A 20,505-nucleotide genomic window follows, 5' to 3' on the forward strand; every position below is an offset into this window, starting at 1 on the left:
CATCGCAGAAAATATATTATCTCAACTGTCTGACAAAAATGGACATCATGAGTGGTTTTCTCTAGCATTGGATGAGTCAACGGATGTGTCAGATACTGCTCAGATGTTGATTTTTATTCGCGGAGTAGATGAAAGCTATGAAGTGTATGAAGAACTTCTTGATATAGATAGTATTCACGGCACGACAACTGGGGCTGATATTTTTAAGGAAGTTGAAAATGCCATTAATGAAAAGAACCTTAGATGGAGAAATTTGAAATGTATAATAATTTATGGAGACAAACATATGTATGGTAAAAAAAAGGAGTGGTTGCACTTGTGTCAAAGGCTGTAGAAAATGATGGTGATTCAAAACCATTAGTCTTACATTGTATCATTCATCAACAGTCCTTGTGCGGAAAATGTTTGGATATGTCTGAAGTTATAAAACCATTCATATCAGTTGTTACCTTCATCAGATCCATCGGGCTGAATCACCGAAAATTCCGCGAGTTTATTCAACAGAGTGGAGAAAATGATTTACCATATCATACTGCCGTACGCTGGGTTAGTTGCGGAAAAGTCCTTAAGCGCTTTTTTGAACTTCGAGCAGAGATCGAAATTTTTTTAAATGAGAAGGAGCGCCCTTTTGCCGACTCAGAAAATAGTGAATGGATGTGGAAGTTAGCCTTCTATGTCGATTTGACAAATCATATGAAAGAACTGAATTTGAGATTGCAAGGAGAAAATCAGCTTCTTCCTGATTTATACATCAATATCAAATCTTTCAGGCAGAAAATAATACTATTTCAATCGCAATTACGTAAAAAATGTTTCACACATTTTGAAACATGTGAAATATTCAGCCACACTACAGAGACTGAATTTCCCGTCAATTTTGCAATCGAAACTTTGAGTGCTTTGAAGTTAAATTTTGATAGTCGTTTTTCAGATTTTGATGTCATTGCGAATGAAATTAAGCTTTTTCAAAATCCTTTCGATTCTGACATTGAAACCCTGGCTCTGGAAGTTCAAATGGAAATTATAGATTTACGGTGCAGTGATATGCTCAAGAACAAATATCAGAATTAATTTTTGTTGGAATTTCATAAGAGTCTTCCACTGGAAAAATTTGATAATTTGCATAAATTTCGGATAGGATATACCTGGTAGTTTTATCTTCCTGTTCACACTTCCTGCATAGAGGTGTGTCCACTAGCCCCATATTATGGAGGTGTTTCCTTAGCTGACAGTGGCCAGTCAGAAATCCTACTGTAAGGCGTAGATTTTTCTTGGTCATCGCCAGATATTTCTCCGGCGCCAGCTTCCCAGGGTCGCCCAAGGTGATCCTGGCAAGATTGCATCCCAACTCTTTAGGGATTGAGCATGAGGGTAACATTTGGCGACGGCATCAGGCCGTAGGTGCCACTGGGTCCTAAAAGTCTTAGTCCATCCGCTTCTTTGGCTAAAGAGTCGGCAATGCGATTACCTTTACTCCTGCCGTGCCCCTTAACCCATCTAGGATAATGTTATTATCTACCGAGGCTTAGGCTAAATCTTGGTGACGCTCTAGTGCTAGCCCTGAAGTAACAAGCTGTCTGGTCAAGGCTAATAGTGCTTGTCTGCTATCAGTGCAGATTGTTATGTTTTTGCCAGAAATTCCTTTCTTGGTTATTTCTTTTGTGGCGATTGAGATACAAGCCACTTCTGTTTGGACCACGCTGGTATTTTTTCCCATTCCCCACTTAATCCTTAGGCTTAGTGATCTGGAGTACACTCCACTCCTGAGCCTTTATTGGTTTTTGAGCCGTCCGTATATATGCATATTGCATTTGTAGCATCTGACTCTGTGTTCTGTTTCATTTGTATTTTGTAGGGTTAATTAAACACAAACCTGGGTTCAATTGCATCACTGGTTGCCTGCAGCAGAGGTTGCGCAGTAATCGCTTCCCGCCACAGGCCCAGCCTCAATTGACCCATTCCTACTTCGATGTTTACACCAACCGTGAGCAATCGTACCATGGTCATTAACGCAACCTCTTTAACGTACAGGTCCAGACGGGTCAGACCCGTAATTGATTCCATTGCCGCGGTTGGTGTTGTTCTCATGGCTCCTGTGATCTTCAAACAAACCAATCGCTGTATTTGATATACTTTTTGGATGGCCGGTGCTTGTAGAACTTTCGGTCCCCATGCAATAGCTCCGTACGTTAACATAGGTCTTATTATTGCAGTGTAGATCCAGGTGACCACACGGGGTGAAAGACCCCATGCGCGTCCCACTGTCCTCCGACATTGCTCATAAGCCACATATGCTTTTTTTGCTCTACTCTGTAGGTGAGAGTTCCATGTTACCTTCCTGTCGAGGATAGTACCAAGATATTTCACCTCTTCAGCGGAGTTTAGTTTCCTTTTGAAGATTTCGGGAGGTTTTAAGCCCGATAAACTTCTTTTTCTGGTGAAAAGGACCATCTCAGTTTTCTTGGGCTTGATCGACAGTGGGTGTTCCTTACACCATGCTTCTATTAATTTGAGCCCATCCTACTAGATTTATTGAATTTATTAACGCTACTTCGACTTGAGGAAAATAGTTGACCTATTTGCTGGGAATCGCACGTCGAAAGGAAAGACCCCGTTAATACTCGAGTAGCACAAATTTCGATGGTTATCATTCGACAACTAGTTAATATATAAACATTGGGTTTACTTCTAGAATTGATCCATTAGTCGATTATCAAACTAATGTGTCAATCACCACAACTACTACTTTATAATTGTCTGTTTTCTGTAAAATGATATATTGATAAATATAAAAGTTTTTGTATAATTATAAGGATAAATTGCAAATCCTCTCGCTGCCTAACGAATATTATCGTTGTAATTTGCAGCTTCTTAATGTATTGTGTAAATATTTTGAAACACTAAAGTCTTTTTGCTTATATCGTTCGAATAGATAATTAAATTTCACGATAAAAACCGGAAATAAATCCACATTTTTTGTTGAATCTAATTGGAGTCCTGTTGAAAAAATTTTGATAGAAGTTTGCGCAGAAGCTGTCAATCTGATCCTTCGAAAATCTTCAACCTGCTAGACTCAACAATCCCCAAGAACTGAACGTCATAATGTTATCGCTGGGTATTGAAGGTGTTGACGTTTTCATTGAACTTCATCATCATTTTCGTCAATGTCCATAGGAACCGGATTCGGATTCGGGACTGGAGCAGGTGGTAACGCTGGATTGAGGTTGGCGTTCAACTGTTGAAGTATATTAAGCTGCTGCATGTTAGCATTAACAGCAGCGGCAATATTTTCTTGCTGATTGTTGTTATTGTTGTTATTGGCAATCCCAGCCAGGTTCCGTTGATTCTCCAGAGCTATCATTTTTTGTCGCTTTTCTTCCATGAGCCTGTCCCTGAAAAAACAGGATAAAAATAATCAAAATTGATCAATATGATATAGACACCGATAGCGGTTTCTCAACACTTGAATTCTTTCAAAGTGAAAGACTATTTTGTCTCCTTTTATGATTTTGAATACACTTTGAATGACCGGTCCAACTGAAAATAATATATGTATTTTGTAAAGACCGTTCGTATTGTTTTTGGATTACTGAAAGGATAACTTGTTCACATAAAGAAACCAAGCGTTCTATTTGTAGTAATATGAGTCAAACATCATTTCCAGGTCCTTTGCTTCATAACATATACAGTATGTAAAAGCCAAATGGAATAAATTCATTATTTAAGTTACGTTATTTAAGTTACGGTACATCTTCAATGGAAAAATGCTACCCCTACCTTTAACCCCCGTCGAATGACAGGTATGGTTTGAAAGAATTCTTCATTCTCTATTGAAAAATGTTATCGCTTTCAAGTTTATTGCAAAAATTAAGATAAAATAAATTAAAATCATGTGGTTACCGAAATTCAACATTTGCAATATACTCAAAATTTATTTCATGTTGAGGTATTGATAATAAGAAAGTAAGCAAAAATCAGGGCAATGGTAATTTTAGATGGTATCCTTTGAAAAACTGTGAATAGTTTCCGTGGCAACGTTACTTTAAAACGCCTTAACTTGTTTTGTATGTTAAAACATCAGTTGTCAGTATTTTAATTCAAGTTTAAAGTTCGTTAACTTCAAGTCTGACAAATGATTAGATGAACAGAAATGCATAAAATAACAGTTTCACAAATGATTGGTTACGGAGATAAAACCCGAATACAACAGGAAGTAGGGTCGCCTATTTCATGAGAAATTTACTAATTTACCGACCATATCTTTTTAAAAAAAATCTGTTTAAAATCTGTTTTTCCGTTAATCAGCTGTCGCCCCCATACGAACGACAACTCTCAGAAGTTGAGAAACTTGTGCGAGCTAAGGACTAACGAGGTCTTACCTTTTAACAGGAACAATACACAAAATAGTGAAGCAATTTCGCGAGCTTGGTCATGTGGGGCAGATGAAGAAAGCAGCTGCCATTGCAATGAGTGATGAACTCAAATTAGATGTGATGAGTTTGAGGAAAACCCACATCCATCAAGTAGACAGGCATCCACTGCAATCAATGTTAGCCATACATCGAAAGTAAACATATAAAAAAATGAAATGCATCCCTATAAAATGATAGCTACTCAGGAGCTCATGGAAAACGATTTTGATAGAAGAACTTATTTTTGTGAGTAAATGATGGACATGTTGGATAACAATATCATTCAATTAGAAGACGTTATGTTTTCTGATAAGTGTACTTTGTCTCTTAATAGTCATGCTAATCGGCAAAATTGCCGCTACTGATCAACGGAAAATCCTCACTGGATGAGAGAAGAACACACGCAATACCCTCAAAAGACTAATGTTTGGACAGGTATTCTAGGATACCATATCATTGGTCCTTTTTTCATTGAGAGCAGTTTGAATGGCAATAATTTTTTGGCACTACTTCAAAATGATGTCATTTCAAATTTAGCAAATTTATTTCCTGATCCAAGAAACTCTCAAGTTCCAGTGAATACGGTATGGTTTTAGCAGAATCGAGCACCACCACATTACCAAGTTACTGTCCGGCAATACTTGGATACAACATTTCCCAGTCGGTGGATAGGGAGGCGAGGATAGATTGAATGGCGATCGCGATCACCTGATCTTTCATCATTAGATTCATTTTTATGGGAATATGTGTTAAAAACTAAACCTCCAGATTTGAATGACTTAAAAGAACAAATAACGCTTGCGATTAGGTCGGTCACGCCTGATATGTTAAATAATATTAGAAGACAGTTTTATTTTAGATTAGGATGTGGCCAAGATGTTCGCGGTTAACATTTTGAACATCTGCTTCGTTAACAGCCATAGTTCTTTTTCGTATTCTACATTTCATAACGTTTTGCATTACATTTTAGTTTTTGAGTGTATTTTATTGAATTTCGGTGACTACATGATTTTAATTTATTTTAGTTTAATTGTTGCAATAAACTTGAAAGCGATAACATTTTTGAATAGAGAATGAAGAGACTTTTCAAACGATATATCACAAACCTATAGTTTCCATTTGAAAAATTGGGAGTTGTACCTGTCATTAGAAGGAGTTGAAGGTAGAGGTCGCATTTTTACATTGAAGACTGTCAAATTATGATTTACATTCGACGTGTTTCGGGATTTTTTTAAAAAATATGTACAGTAACCGAAATAAAGAATTAATTCCATTCGGCTTTTACACACCTTATTTATTTATTTATTTATTTATTTGATCCATACAAACTTGTTAAGTTTTATTACATGGATTCCTATTATTAACAATATATACAATGTAAATTCAAATTAAAAAAGAAATATATTTTTATTACGTACCTACTATAAGAACTGTTGGGGTACAGATTTAGGTAGATTTAATTTTCACGAAGATATATTCAGTATATTATTCAGTATTGTGTTATGGAATTTGGAATATGGTAAAGACCAATCAATATCCGTTATTTCATTGAATTCATTAGCTAATATCAACATGGTTGCGAGAGGTGATCTAGTGCTAGATATTGACACAGAAATATTGAACATAATTGTATGTCGAGTACGGCGTGAAGGGACATGAAACGGAATCAAGTGTAGGATTTCGGGGGAAGCAATTCGATTATTAATTATTTTATATATGAATATCAGGGCTGACAAATTGCGTCTTTGGTTTTCTTATTTATAGCAAAATGTGATGGATTATTTCGATGGAATGTAATATATGATAGCATTTGTGAAGGTTAGTGTTGGTCTTTCCAATAATGTATTTATCCAAATGTGGAAAAATCACTCAACCAGACTTTATAAGAAAAGAATATAATTGACCTCATTCAAAACCATTATTTAGTGTTCTCACAGTACTATCCAAAGTGTTAGAATTGACGCTCAAGTCACATAATACGTGTTTTAAGGATAATATTGCCATTAGTTGCATTACACTAACGTTAACCAACACGAGCAAATCGGAAATTTGTGTGACACCATCAAGTTGACACGCCAGACAGTGAAGTAAATCTTCTGAGGAAAAAACAGTCATCAGGTAAATGAGCTGATGAAATTCAAAAGTGTTCATGTCAATGGAACCAATCATTATCTTCGACACGTAAAAAATACTTTGTTTTCTTGGATTTAATAGCAGAATTAATGTTCTTTATGTATCCAGGCAGTAAAGCAACCCTGCTATGTATTTGGATAGTTTTTAAATGGCCATGACAATCAGAATAGACAGTATGAGAGATATTATATTTATGTATTGTATATTGGATGAAAACACTTATTTTTGCTGTGAACAACGTATCAATGTCTAGTGAATTACTAGGTTTGAATAACTCAGTTGTTGGTTCTAAGAATGACAAGTTATAAATACATTTTTTCGCCTTATTCAAAGTTTTCAAAGTTGTTTTTGTGGCAGTCCCCCAAACCGAAATTATATATATACAGGCTGATTCACGGTGGATGGCACATTAGACGTTTCTGGTGAACCAGACAACGGATCACTTTGAAAATTTAATGGAGGGCATATTCGGACATTCTCTAGCCAACTAAAATATTTTCGACAATGCGGTGTTGCCGCTTCTATTAGAAAGCAGTAGCAACTTTGATTTTTCAAATGGAACACTCTGTATATAATATTATTTTTGGAATCTCCAACAGTTGCCCGACAACTTTTCTTGATATTTCCCTATACCTATCTGTTACCGTTTTCGAAATAAAAATTAATTTCAATTTTTTTCTTCGAAAATCATGACTTCTAAAAATGCCGATATCTTTTAGTTAAGAAGTACTATGATATCAAAATTTGGTTTGAAGTTAGGTGATACTTGGACACTTCCCACACGTCAGCCTAATCTCCGTTACTTCAATATAGGGTGGTAAAAAATACAGTTTTTTCGTTTGCTTGAAAAAGTTGCTGAAATTTGATTATTTTAAATGGAACACCCTGTATATTATTGAAAATTTGGAAATCTGCTGAAATTTGCTTTCGTTCTATATATATCATACCTATACCTAACTAGTCAAGTTTCGGACTTATGAACATTTATTTGTGAAAATGTCCCTTCAGAATGGTATTTCCATTCGGTATTTGGTAAGCAGGCCATGATTACTATTTGACAGTAGCGTTGTGACATTCTCCTAATAATATCGACATTTTCGTCACTTCAGAAGTTGCAAATACCTTCAAAACGATGGGACAAAACTATTCAAACCAAGTTCTTATGAATTTGTTTATTATTTTTGGACAGTGTGACAAAATTATCAGCAGAACATGTAGAAAGTTCAATGAAATGTATCCGAATCTACCGCCAATGAACCTCAAGAAATTTATACGAATTCAGAACAATTTCAATGCATTTGGATCAACTTTAAAAGCACCAAGAAACTTGCCTCGACCCGTAACTTTCGAAGACAACCAGATTAATGTCTTAGCATATTTTCACGCATTTCCCGAGTCATCGATAAGAAGTGCTGAAGAAGATTTGGGTATAAAATATTCATCGGTTCCAAGAATCTTGCGAAGACATAAAATGCATGATTACAAATTCACCAAAATTCAAGCAATGAAGCTTCAAGATCCTCAACAGAGAGTAGAATTTTGTGAAATGATGTTGACACGCATTCAAGAAGATCCACTTTTTTTAAATAAAATTATTTGGATTGATGAATCGAAATTTTCGAGAGAAAGGATTTTTAATAGAAAAAATCGTCATTATTGGTCCAGTGAAAATCCTCACGTCACAAAAGAAGCCGGATTTCAAGAAAAATTTAGTTTTAATGTCTTCTGCATGTTGATGGACAACAAATTGAGGTACGTGATATACGAGGAGTCATTAACATCCAGAAGCTACCTGAATATTTTGGAGAATACTGTAGACAGTTTCGTGTGGATAATCTGCCACTCGAAGATTATCGAAACTGTTGGTACCAACTAGACGGAGCTCCTGCACATTGCACAAGAGAAGTGAGCGCAGAACTGGATAGACTATTTGACGATCGGTAGATGAGGCGCTTGGGACCATGGAATTGGCCAGCGAGATCACCCGATCTTAATCCATTAGATTTTTATTTGTGGGGAATGTTTAAAGAAAAAGTTTACAAAATACCCGTGCGTTCGAGAGATGAATTGTTAGAAAGGATTGCCCAAACATTTGAAGATTTGGATCCCAATGAAATCAGATCTGCCACCACGAAAGCAGTCAACACCCGCATTTTAAAGTGCTTGGAAATGAACGGCCAGCGATTCGAACATATTTTGAAATATTCCACATGATTGTTTTACTTTTTTATAATTATTCATATCAATATTTCCAATTTCAAGTTTCTTGGTACTTTTTTTAAAGTTTATCCAAACATATTGAAATTGTTCTGAATTCGTATAAATTTCTTGAGGTTTATTGGCGGTAGATTCGGATACATTTCATTGAACTTTCTACATGTTCTGCTGATAATTTTGTCACACTGTCCAAAAATAATAAACAAATTCATAAGAACTTCGTTTGAATATTTTTGTTCCATCGTTTTGAAGGTATTTGCAACTTCTGAAGTGACGAAAATGTCGATATTATTAGGAGAATGTCACAACGCTACTGTCAAATAGTAATCATGGCCTGCTTACCAAATACCGAATGGAAATACCATTCTGAAGGGACATTTTCACAAATAAATGTTCATAAGTCCGAAACTTGACTAGTTAGGTATAGGTATGGTATACATAGAAAGAAAGCAAATTTCAGCAGATTTCCAAATTTTCAATAATATACAGGGTGTTCCATTTAAAATAATCAAATTTCAGCAACTTTTTCAAGCAAACGAAAAAACTGTATTTTTTTACCACCCTGTATTGAAGTAACGGAGATTAGGCTAACGTGTGGGAAGTGTCCAAGTATCACCTAACTCCAAACCAAATTTCGATATCATAGTACTTCTTAACTAAAAGATATCGGCATTTTTAGAAGTCATGATTTTCGAAGAAAAAAATTGAAATTAATTTTTATTTCGAAAACGGTAACAGACAGGTATAGGGAAATATCAAGAAAAGTTGTCGGGCAATTGTTGGAGATTCCAAAAATAATATTATATACAGAGTGTTCCATTTGAAAAATCAAAGTTGCTACTGCTTTCTAATAAAAGCGGCAACACCGCATTGTCGAAAATATTTTAGTTGGCTAGAGAATGTCCGAATATGCCCTCCATTAAATTTTCAAAGTGATCCGTTGTCTGGTTCACCAGAAACGTCTAATGTGCCATCCACCGTGAATCAGCCTGTATATATATATATCTCGAATAATTACTAAAAGAATGCAATACCTATGTTTATGTATGTAATCTTGGACATTTGGTAAGCCATCTATGACACATGCAGATAGGGCAGAACGGTAAATATTCATATCTGTTGCCTCGTACCATTCGTTAGTTTTCTCATCATAGCACTCAACATGATATATCGTCGTAACTCCTGAAATCATGAAGAATAATTCAATAAGGTAGAAAAAACATTGCAAATTTCAGATAGGGAAAAAATCACTTTCGAGCGTACTACAAAAGTATTATCACCATAGAAAACATAATTGAATCCACAAACCATTGAATCCTCCAATCGCAAAAATCATATCATCAATGACTTCAATAGCAAAGTTACTTCTTGGGTTGTACATATCCGGAATAGGTACCCATGTGTTCGTTTGAGGGTTGAACTTCTCTCCACTGCACATTCTAGATATACCATTGAAACCACCAATGACATATACCTGGCCATGATAGGCAATACACGAAACTCCCGATCTTCTAGACCGCATTGGACTAATTAGGGACCACTGGTTGAACTCTGGATCGTAGACCTCTGCTGAGTGCATACATTCCTGTCCATTGAAACCACCGGTAATGTAGATCTTACCTGGAGAAAATAGGTGGTAATAGGTGATAATAACTTATAACTTACAATAAGAGGTATAGATAGACAAATAGATAGATAGATAGATTTATTAAAGCTTTCAACTTAAACAATTGATAAAACTCAAGTCATAAAAATGATTACATTAACATTACAAATGTCACTTAATATTAATATAAATAAAAGCACGTGGTATAGGTAAATACAATAAGTATATAAAAATGACAAGAACAAATAAGTAAATATCACAAATAAAGTAGAATGTAATATGTAATATTGAAGTTATTAGGAAGCTTAAATTTGATACAGACTGAAAATGGTTATTTGTCCATGAATTCTTGTAATGAATATGGCTCAATGTGACACAACAGATCGAAAACACGTTTTTTGAAAATTTGTCTTGTCCGATCTTCTTTGATACTCAAGGGTAAATGGTTGTAGAATTTCATTGATGCGTAATGCGGCCCATGCTCTGTGTTTTTAAATCTATGTTTAGGAACAATATAATTGGATTTCTGTCGGGTAGAATACTCATGTCTATATTTGTCATCTTCAAAATTCGATTTGTTCTCGTTTACAAAAAGTACACAAACATGAATATACCGGGTGTCCCACATTTTATGTGACAGGCAATATCTGGTTGGTTGAAGGAGATACACAAAAATGTTTCATACAAAAGTTTTAGGAGTTCATGAGAGCTATATTTTGATATAATTTTTAAATATACAGGGTGTTTGGTGTAGGTGCTACAGACCAAAATTCTATTTTTTTAAATAGAACGCCCTGTATATCATTACATATTCAGATGCTACGTTGAATTCTGATATCATTTCATGTTTGGTTTTTGAAATTCGGTCACGGCGTTGTTGAGTTATTGCTTAAAATGTAAAGTCTTGAGAATGACTATTATTTTTAAAAATATCTCATACAATTATTCTCTGCATCAGATCACATGAAAATTAGTCAAAATTTTGGGTGTTCGAAGTAATGGTTTCAATTTTGAGTTGTGGAATTCAGTCAGGAATCATTTTGAATATGAAACAATTGCGAAATTGAAAGAGGTGTATTCGAAAACAAATCTATAATTAATAACAATATAAATAATATAACTTGATAAATCATTTCATAAGAATGGTAGGTACCTAGAAATAAGTCATAAAAATTGTTCAAAATGATGCCCATTAGATATTATACAGGCTTCGAAACGTCGAATCACTTCTCTCGTACAAGTCGCTCTTATAATATCAGGCATAATATCACTGCACGCTAGTCGAATTTTCATTTTCAGATCATCCACATTCAAAGGGGGAGTTGTGAAAACAGTATCTTTTAAATAACCCCATAGGAAAAAATCAAGCGGTGATAAATCTGGGGAACGAGCCGGCCACCGAATTGGACCCTTATTACCAATCCATCTATTTGGGTACGTTCTATCCAGATATTCAGTAACAACCTGTGAATTGTGAGGAGGAGCACCATCTTGTTGCCACCAAATTCCTTGTCGTTCTGCTATGGGAATATCTTCCATCAACTGGATCAAATCATTTTCTAGAAAATGTAAATATCGCAATCCATTGAGATTTTCATTGAAAAAGTAAGGTCCTATGATGCGGCCATTGAACAATCCACACCATACATTAATACCCCAAGTAGTTTGAAAATTACTTTCGCGGACCCAGTGGGGATTTTCTTGAGACCAATAGTGACTGTTATGTCGCTTCACAACTCCATTATTGTGGAATCGCGATTCATCGCTCCACAAAATTTGACTGAATATGTTAGGACTTTCATGTAATATTACATGAATACAAGCAATGAATTCAAGTCGTCGTTCAAAGTCCGTGGGTTTCAAACCTTGTACCAACTGAATTTTGAATGGGTGGTATTTTCTTTCAGAATTCTCTGTACATGAGATTTACTCACACCGACTTCTTCTGCAAGAGTACGGATAGAAACATGTGGATGAATAATAATATAAGCCAACACATTGATATCTAAATCTTCAGTTCTAACAGATCTCGTATGATGACGATGCTTTATAGTAGAAGGAAATGACCCAGTTTGCAATTTTTCTACAACTCTCGAAAAAGTCATTCGTGACGGAATGGGTCTGTCTGGAAAACGTTCTTGGTATAGACGTTGTGCTTGACGGCAGTTTTTCTGACATTCCCCAAAAATTAATAACATATCAATGCACTTGGACTAAACGCGAAAGGCATACAGGAGTTTTCGCACAAAGAACACAGTTACTGTTTTGCAAAGAATCACTGAATCGAACTGACAAGTAGATCAACAACATTTGTTACTATGGCATCAACAAGCATAGGCTACTTGATGAAATTGTGCAATATAAAGCAATTCACCCTCAAGTCAAATTGTCAATAGTACTTTTTGAAAATAGTCTTTTATAAATGAAATTGGAATTTTTGGTACATACAGGCTGTTCAATGGTTATAAGTTGGGCTCGATGGTCTGAGAGGTATGAGTTTATAATATTTGAGGTATAGTTTAGTTATCAATACATGTTCCAGATCTATTGGTTACATATCGAAGTAACTGATATACTAATTCTTGAAGCTATCGGCGAACTCAAAGGCCAAAAAAAACCAATACAAAGAAATAATGCCGCTACGAATTAGTCCACGTGGACTGAAGAATTGGCGGTTCGTATTGGATAATTTTTACTAACCGAGTTTTATGGTTGGCTGAAGAGTACCGCCGTTGTGTCGTCAATGTTCAGTTCAGGAACTGATCGCGATTTGAGTATTGAAATTCGATATTGGTGAAATTATAAATACTTAAAATTTTTGAATTGGAGGAAAGAAAGTTTTTGGCTTTCTACTACTCCATCTTGATACAAAAAAAGGTTGAGGGAATCTTCCAAAGAAAGGAAGGAAGTAATCAATTTGAAAATAAGTAACTCTATACATGGATGTGTAGATCATGCAACGAAGTAACTTTCAAACACAAACTGAAAGAAAGTCCTCCTGAGTTCTACTTTAAATGAATGGTAACAAATTGCACTTACATGGAACACTGTCATCCTCACTGGTATACATCGATGTTTCGCCTTAAGACACTTGCCCCAAGGCTCTTCAGTACCAAATTGGATAACATTATGGAAAATACACACTTTCTTTGGAAGATTCCCTCATCCTTTTTTGTATAAAGACAGAGTAGTAGAAAGCCAAAAACTTTCCTTCTTAAAACTGTACGTAAAATATTCAAAAACAAACCTTATGAACGCAAGACGCGATGTGATGCAAGATAACCAAAACCTTTAGATGTTCATCCAATAAAATCATTAAAAAAACGTAAAGAAGAAATTGAATAATTCCGGCCATAACGTGAGCTGCTGTGACAAAACTCTTCAGAATTGGATAAAGAAACTAGGATTTAGATTTAAAATAATAAACAAACGTCAAGCAGTAATGGGAAGCAGAAGAATAGTGGAATTGCGTGACAAATACTTAGAACAAATAACTAAATATAGACAAGTACAACGGCAACTTTTCTATTTGGACGAAACTTGGTATGACACTCACGACACAGTTACGAAAGGGTGGAATGGTTCGAGAATGTGTACGCCTAATATATCTGCAAACAAAGGATCGCGACTAATCATTGTGTATTGCGGAGAAAGTAAAGGATGGGTTCCGAATTCTTTGAAATTATGTGGAAAAAACTTGGGGACTGTAATGTTGACTATCATAAGAACATGGTAGCTAATATTTTTGAGGAATGGTTTGGAAACACATTGGTCCCAAATTTGGATACGAATAGTGTAATAGTTCTTGACAACGCTTCCTATCATTCGCGACAGCTCATCAAAGTACCGAATGAAAATTCGAGGAAAGATGAAATACAAAGTTTTTTTAATTTTGAAGATAACTATACCAAAAACCAATTACTTGAAGTTTAACAGACAAAAATATTTGAAAAAGTGAATGCCCTTGAGAGTATTGCTGAAAAGTATGGACATACCACATTGAGACTTCCCCCCTATTTTTGTGTTTTCAATCCCATCGAGTTGATATGATGAAAATTGAAACAAAGCATCAGGCGTAATTATATAAATTTCCAAAATTTGATAAGAAGGTGACAGAGCTAGTTAAAGAAGAAGTATCTAATTTTACCGAATATTACCCTTGAACATCAACATCACTCACAAGATGAACACGAAAATAACACAAGAAATAAACAACTATGAAGAACCTAACCTAACCTAATCTAAACGGAGTGCACAGCATACATTGTTTGGAGTGCAATAAATTCTATATAATGAAAAGAGAAATGAAAATTTCTATGTTTTTTACCTCTTTTATTTGTAACTAACGTTACTGCAGTTTCGTCCTATACGGACATTCACAAAATTATACAATAAACTAACAATTCATTACATTCACCAATATATACCATCCCTGTAGGTACTAATAGAAATAGAGCCGGAAATTCACTTACAAATTAATATATCCTCAGGTCAAACAACCAGAAATCAAGAAATGGGTAACGCTAACATATTTTGGACCGCATGCCAGGTTATCTCATTTCCTTTTCAATGCCAAAGATGAGGTCGAAGAGTTGGAAAAATCTGGAGTTTATAAGCTTAAGTGTCCGGAGTGTAATAGTGTTTATGTGGAACAATGCGGCCGAAATTTCCAAAAACGGTTTGCTGAACATGAAAGGTCCTTCAGACTGGGAAAAAATGATTCGACGTTTTCAAACCATTTCTTAGCATGCAACCACAAGTTTACGAATCTAAACGATACGGAAATTCTGCACTATGCAAGGAAGGGTTGCAAACTCAATTATTTAGAATCCTTGGAAATTCACAAGCATAAACATTGCGGGTGCAACCTGTTAAATGATCAAATCGATTTAATTTACTCTACGGTTTTTAAATTGGCACATCCGCATTGTGAACGGTAAATTCAGGTAGTCAATCAAGTCGAGTACCTCTATTTCTGTTAGTACCTACAGGGATGGTATATATTGGCGAATGTAATGAATCATTGTTAGTTTATTGTATAATTTTGTGAATGTCTGTATAGGACGAAACTGCAGTAACGTTAGTTACAAATAAAAGAGGTAAAAAACTTAGAAATTTTCATTTCTCTTCTCATTATGATCTCCTATCACAAAGTAACGGCTACATCCATCAATCTATTGAAATTCTATATAGGCCAAATCAAGAAAAAACTGATACAAAGGTACGACGAGCACAAAAAAGCATACATAATCCTAATAACATATAAATCAAACCTCGCAACACACGCCATACAAAACAAACATAACTTGACCCTTCCAGAAAACAGAGAAGCTAGTTTCTTCATAACAATCAAAACTTGTCGGTCATCTTATGCAGAACAAACAGTATCAAAAGACAATTGAAAAAATATCCCATTGAAAGAAACTGCTACACCGTTGACGAGTTTTAATAGTTACTCTCGATAGAAAAAATTGTTAATTACCTTTATATGTACAGTTTAGTATCTGTCATGTTTTGTTCTTTCATATTTCTATATATATTTGTTTATAGTCATACATGGACGTTTTCCTTATTACTGTATGTAAATGTTCATTGTAATGATTTAATACTGTTCAACAAGAGAAATAAATATTATTATTATTATTATGAATGTAGATTTTATTTAGATTTCAATCTACATTTAATTGTAGATTGAAATCTTAATTGTGCAACATCATTACACATATGACTCTCCCCTTGCGTCGATATCAAACTCGAACAATGTACTTTCCAATCTAGATGTTCAGCAATGTACATGCCTGAAAACTTGACATGGGTGGCAGTCTTGGAAAGTGGTATATCATTTACAGTGAGATCGAGTTTTGCACATAGTTTTGACCGCTGTGAAACCGAATATATATATGAGAATCTACAACCAAAATGAAATACTAACCGTTCAAATTGCATGCACTCGCATCTGATCTTTGCATGTTCATTGGAGCTATCAACGACCATTGATTATTCAAGTGATTATATTTTTCAGCTGTGTTTTGCCTATGGTGTCCATCATATCCTCCCATTGCGAAAATCAGGTTTTCTAAAACTGCGGTACTGACGTAACACCTAAAAAATTGTGAGTTAATATTTTTCCATGAAGGTTAATGAAAATTTTGAATGAACCACTAAGCAGGAGAAAATAAATATTTAAAATGACAAATCGAAACATTCACCCCCGCCATCATTTCTACACAGTATGAACTGGAAATTGCCTACTAAAAAATATTTACTTTCCTTGTTGAAACCACAATGGACATTGAATTATAGCAAAAATTATCGTAAATGCGTTGTCTCTGTCCTGCAGCAGAATCACGCAATCAAGTGACCCGATGAGTTTGTTTGTAAAATGGACACCAATATGTCTTGGCACAATCGCGTCGATGGAATAACAAAGGCTGCTTCTCAAAGGCTTGGAACACTATTCCGAACCAGAAAACTGTACACACCCCAACAACAAATGAGGCTTTATAAAGCTCAGATCAGACCTTCTTTGGAGTATTGTTCTCATGTATGTAGCATACCCTGAAGATGCTTGGTTCCATCCAGAAAAGAGTCATCCGCCTGATTGGGAGACAGGAACATCACTTGCAACCTTGATAGTCTGGAACATCGAAGAAAAGTTGGAGGTTTGACACTCTTCTATAGATACTTTCACGGGAGGTGTTCAAGTGACTTGGCATATTTGATTCCATCAAGAGGGGTACATAACAGAAATACGCGACGGACTGTGGCCGCTCATTGTTTCGAGGTTCAACTAAGTACACTTTGAACTTCACTGTTTGAGAACTCTTTCATTTGGAGAACTGCCTTTATGTCGAATCAACTTCCTGAGAACGTTTTTTCGCTTCACAGCGATTCAAATATTTCGCACAGACACCGCTCTTAGAGTGTCTCAAGGATTTTCCTGTGGTGCTTGTGTTTTTTTCTTGAAAAAAAGTTCATGACAAATCCAAAACAGCATTCAATTGAAGTAGATATTCGGCTGATTTTCAGATTTCCATCGCCAATGAGAACCTTCGTCATAGACTGTATTTTTTCACGTCAGAGTCGCCATTTTATGAATGAACAAACCCAAGCCAGGAAGAAGTAACCAAAACCAAAAAGTGACTTGTACAAATGTCTGCCGCATACTGGAATTAGCTGCTATCTACGAATGTTGTGAAAGGCTGAATCTAGTTCCATACATACAATTACATAATATTTGATAATAGAAATAGTCATTTTTATTCATTGTACCATTACTAAACACAGGAAAATAAAACTACTATAAATACTCAATAAGGAACGCCATTTTCGAAAGCCAGTCTTTCACAATCAATCAGAAATAATCGAAATTTTTTAAAATCTTTTTGAAATTTTCCATGACAATTTTCTTTACTTTCTCAATATTTTCATTAGTTGTTTATGTGCTCACTTTCTGTGAGAATATTACTCATAAATGATTTGCATCTCATCTATCGGGTAGAAGTCAAAGGATTAAATATACAACAGTATCTGATGTTTCTCACATATCTAACGGAGTACCACATGGCTCAGTACTCGAACCTACCATATATCAACGACTTGACTACCATCGATATGGAGGGTAATTTACCGATGACACTACAATATTATACCACAAAACCAACACTAATGATCTATATGCTCTGATATTTCCAAACTCTCAGATTGGTGTAAGGCGAATTAATTAGCTTCCAATGTCTCAAAAACCAAAGTTTTATCCTTTTACTGCATTCTTGATAATATTCCTCTAGCTTTGAATTCGAATGTGATTGAGAACACGTCATGCAACAAATTTCTTGGGTTATTAATTGATAATAAGTTGAATTTTGAGGACCACATACTATCACTTAACAAAAAACTTTCATCTTCTAACGAACTAGGAACAACTGCAGCTGAAACTGTCTATTATTCATCAGTACAATCACATGTAATATATGGGATCCCTTTCTAGGGGGTAACTAATCAAACTTGACTCGAGTCGATTTCTATTCTGCAGTAAAGGTCAGGCGGCGAGATTCTTGTAGACCTTTGTTTGTAGCAAACAAAATATTATCACTGTATGCTCTATTCATTTTAGAAACAGTGTGTTTAGTGCATAAACATAGAACTGAACTTCCCTCAATTGTCTCTCATTACATCACATACCAGACCCTAAATTTAAGTCTTCCCATACCTAACACTACTTCAATCAAAAATTCTACATTGTAAAATGGTCTCAATATTTATATTCATCTTCCCATCTACCTGAAATACATAGTAAACTGTACTGAATTTTGGAAATCAACAAAGGATTTTCTTATCCAGAGGCCCTATTATAGTTCGCAAGAATTTTATGACGACACCTTTTGATTATATTTTATACACATATTTGTATTTTTATACATTATTTTGGCATTTCGAAATTTATTTTTGTGTTTGTATGTGTATATGTGTATGTTAGTATACAGGGTGTAACATAAGTACGTCAAAATATTTTTTTGCAATTTTGCAATTTTGTGCAAATAACTTATTTTTTGCAAGAGTTATTTTCAAGAAGCGAACAAAAAATTCAATTTCAACACCCCGTATCTCCGAAACGAAGCATTTTTCGAAACAAGTTCATGAAGACTTTTTTCCTTAAAATTGTCTCAGAAATACGTCACTTGAATATTTTAACGTACTCATGTTACACCCTGTATATGTATATGTTTATATATTCGATGTTTTTCAGAAAATGTGACATTCAAAATTTTTATTTTTCATTTTTATGGTAGATATTTTTATCAATCGACTAGCTTATACTCTGATTTCATGTAGTTGACTATGTTTTGTCTTTGGACAATAAAGCATATTTATTATTATTATTATTTTATATTATTATCATCATAAACTTCTTTCTGACTCAGAGTAAAATCACAGTATGTCACTGTCAACATAGTGACGGCTACATCTATCAGTTTATTGAAAGAAAAGTTCTGACTTCTTGGAATCGAATTTTTATATCTATTCGTAACTGAATATATTTTTTCATTTTTAGATAGTGGCATCAACCACTGAAGGTTGTAGTTAAACGTGTTTCTGGAATAAATTCTATATTGTGAAAATTTTTAATTGTTATCATGAATAAGTAATTTTATTCGAAATGAAAGGGGTATATTTTTAGGAGAGATTAATTCTTTGGAATTAACTTCTCTGCATGATCTACGATTCTTTGTGAAGTTTATTTTAAAATTATTATCTTCTTTCTACGGAAGACTCCAACATTTTTTTGTATGAAGATGGAGTAGTGTAAATCCAAAACCTTTCTTTCCCAAAAAGGTTTTTAGGTTTTCTAAACATCGGTTTCAGAAACAACAACTTTAAAATTGATCTAATATTCCACTATCAAATCTATTTCTATTCAGTTGTAGGAAATACATGGAATTATATGAAGTTCACATTTCCGAAGGTGTAATTCACATATTCAATAGACACTTACGAACCTTCTGGCGTGCATCGGCGCTACTTCTTTCCACACTTTGTTGACTGCATCAAAACATCTGCAAGAATTGAAATAGTCCATTCCATCAAATCCTCCTATCACGTATATATGGAAACCAACAACGGCTGTGCCATGATAAGCTCTGGGACCTGTTGGATCCACCTCTTCTACCTTCACCCATCGGTCAGCCCTGGTATCATAGGTTTCCATGAAGTTGGTGGGTGATCCACCACTCCAACCTCCGATCGCGAACAAAATTTCATGAGGGACTCTGGGACGGGCTATCTCGGGAGTCACCACTTCTCCGTCTCTAGGACACTTAATTGTTAGAAATTGCTTACTGTTCCATTACTACAATTGTAAGGAGGTGATACCATAATGAGAATGGTCAATTATATTCATCTTAGTCTGACTCAACGATTATGGACATACAGGATTGCTTACTTACATATATCGCCACGTTAAACAAGCGCCGAACAGATGTGACGTAACACTGATGACACTTTTAGTAGCTGCCATATAAGACTGTGTGTTATTTTAACATTTTTTGAGGATTATTTTCGGACAGTATTACATTGTTTTTGTTTATTTTGATTGAATTTTTATTTAACTACACCAACTAGGTTTCTGAAACATTG

The 20,505-nt window shown here is 34.9% G+C and overlaps 1 protein-coding gene across 1 annotated transcript in view; it reads right to left on the bottom strand.

Annotated features, from left to right (window-relative positions):
- Positions 1-2,760: 2,760 nt before the first annotated feature.
- klhl10 (kelch-like protein 10) overlaps positions 2,761-20,505 on the bottom strand; it is a 37,443-nt gene continuing 19,698 nt past the window's right edge. The window contains exons 3-7 of the mRNA XM_074180430.1: positions 19,869-20,177; positions 16,301-16,470; positions 10,071-10,382; positions 9,797-9,944; positions 2,761-3,392 (exon numbers count right to left, since the gene is read on the bottom strand). Coding sequence (XP_074036531.1) covers positions 3,137-3,392; positions 9,797-9,944; positions 10,071-10,382; positions 16,301-16,470; positions 19,869-20,177 — 1,195 coding nt within the window. The 3' untranslated portion in view covers positions 2,761-3,136. The remainder of the gene's footprint in view (positions 3,393-9,796; positions 9,945-10,070; positions 10,383-16,300; positions 16,471-19,868; positions 20,178-20,505) is intronic.

The sequence above is a fragment of the Leptinotarsa decemlineata genome, unplaced genomic scaffold, assembly GCF_025532065.1.
Source record: "Leptinotarsa decemlineata unplaced genomic scaffold, Ldec_3_MD MMD2_tig00026294_RagTag_RagTag, whole genome shotgun sequence".
Classification (NCBI taxonomy): domain Eukaryota; kingdom Metazoa; phylum Arthropoda; class Insecta; order Coleoptera; family Chrysomelidae; genus Leptinotarsa; species Leptinotarsa decemlineata.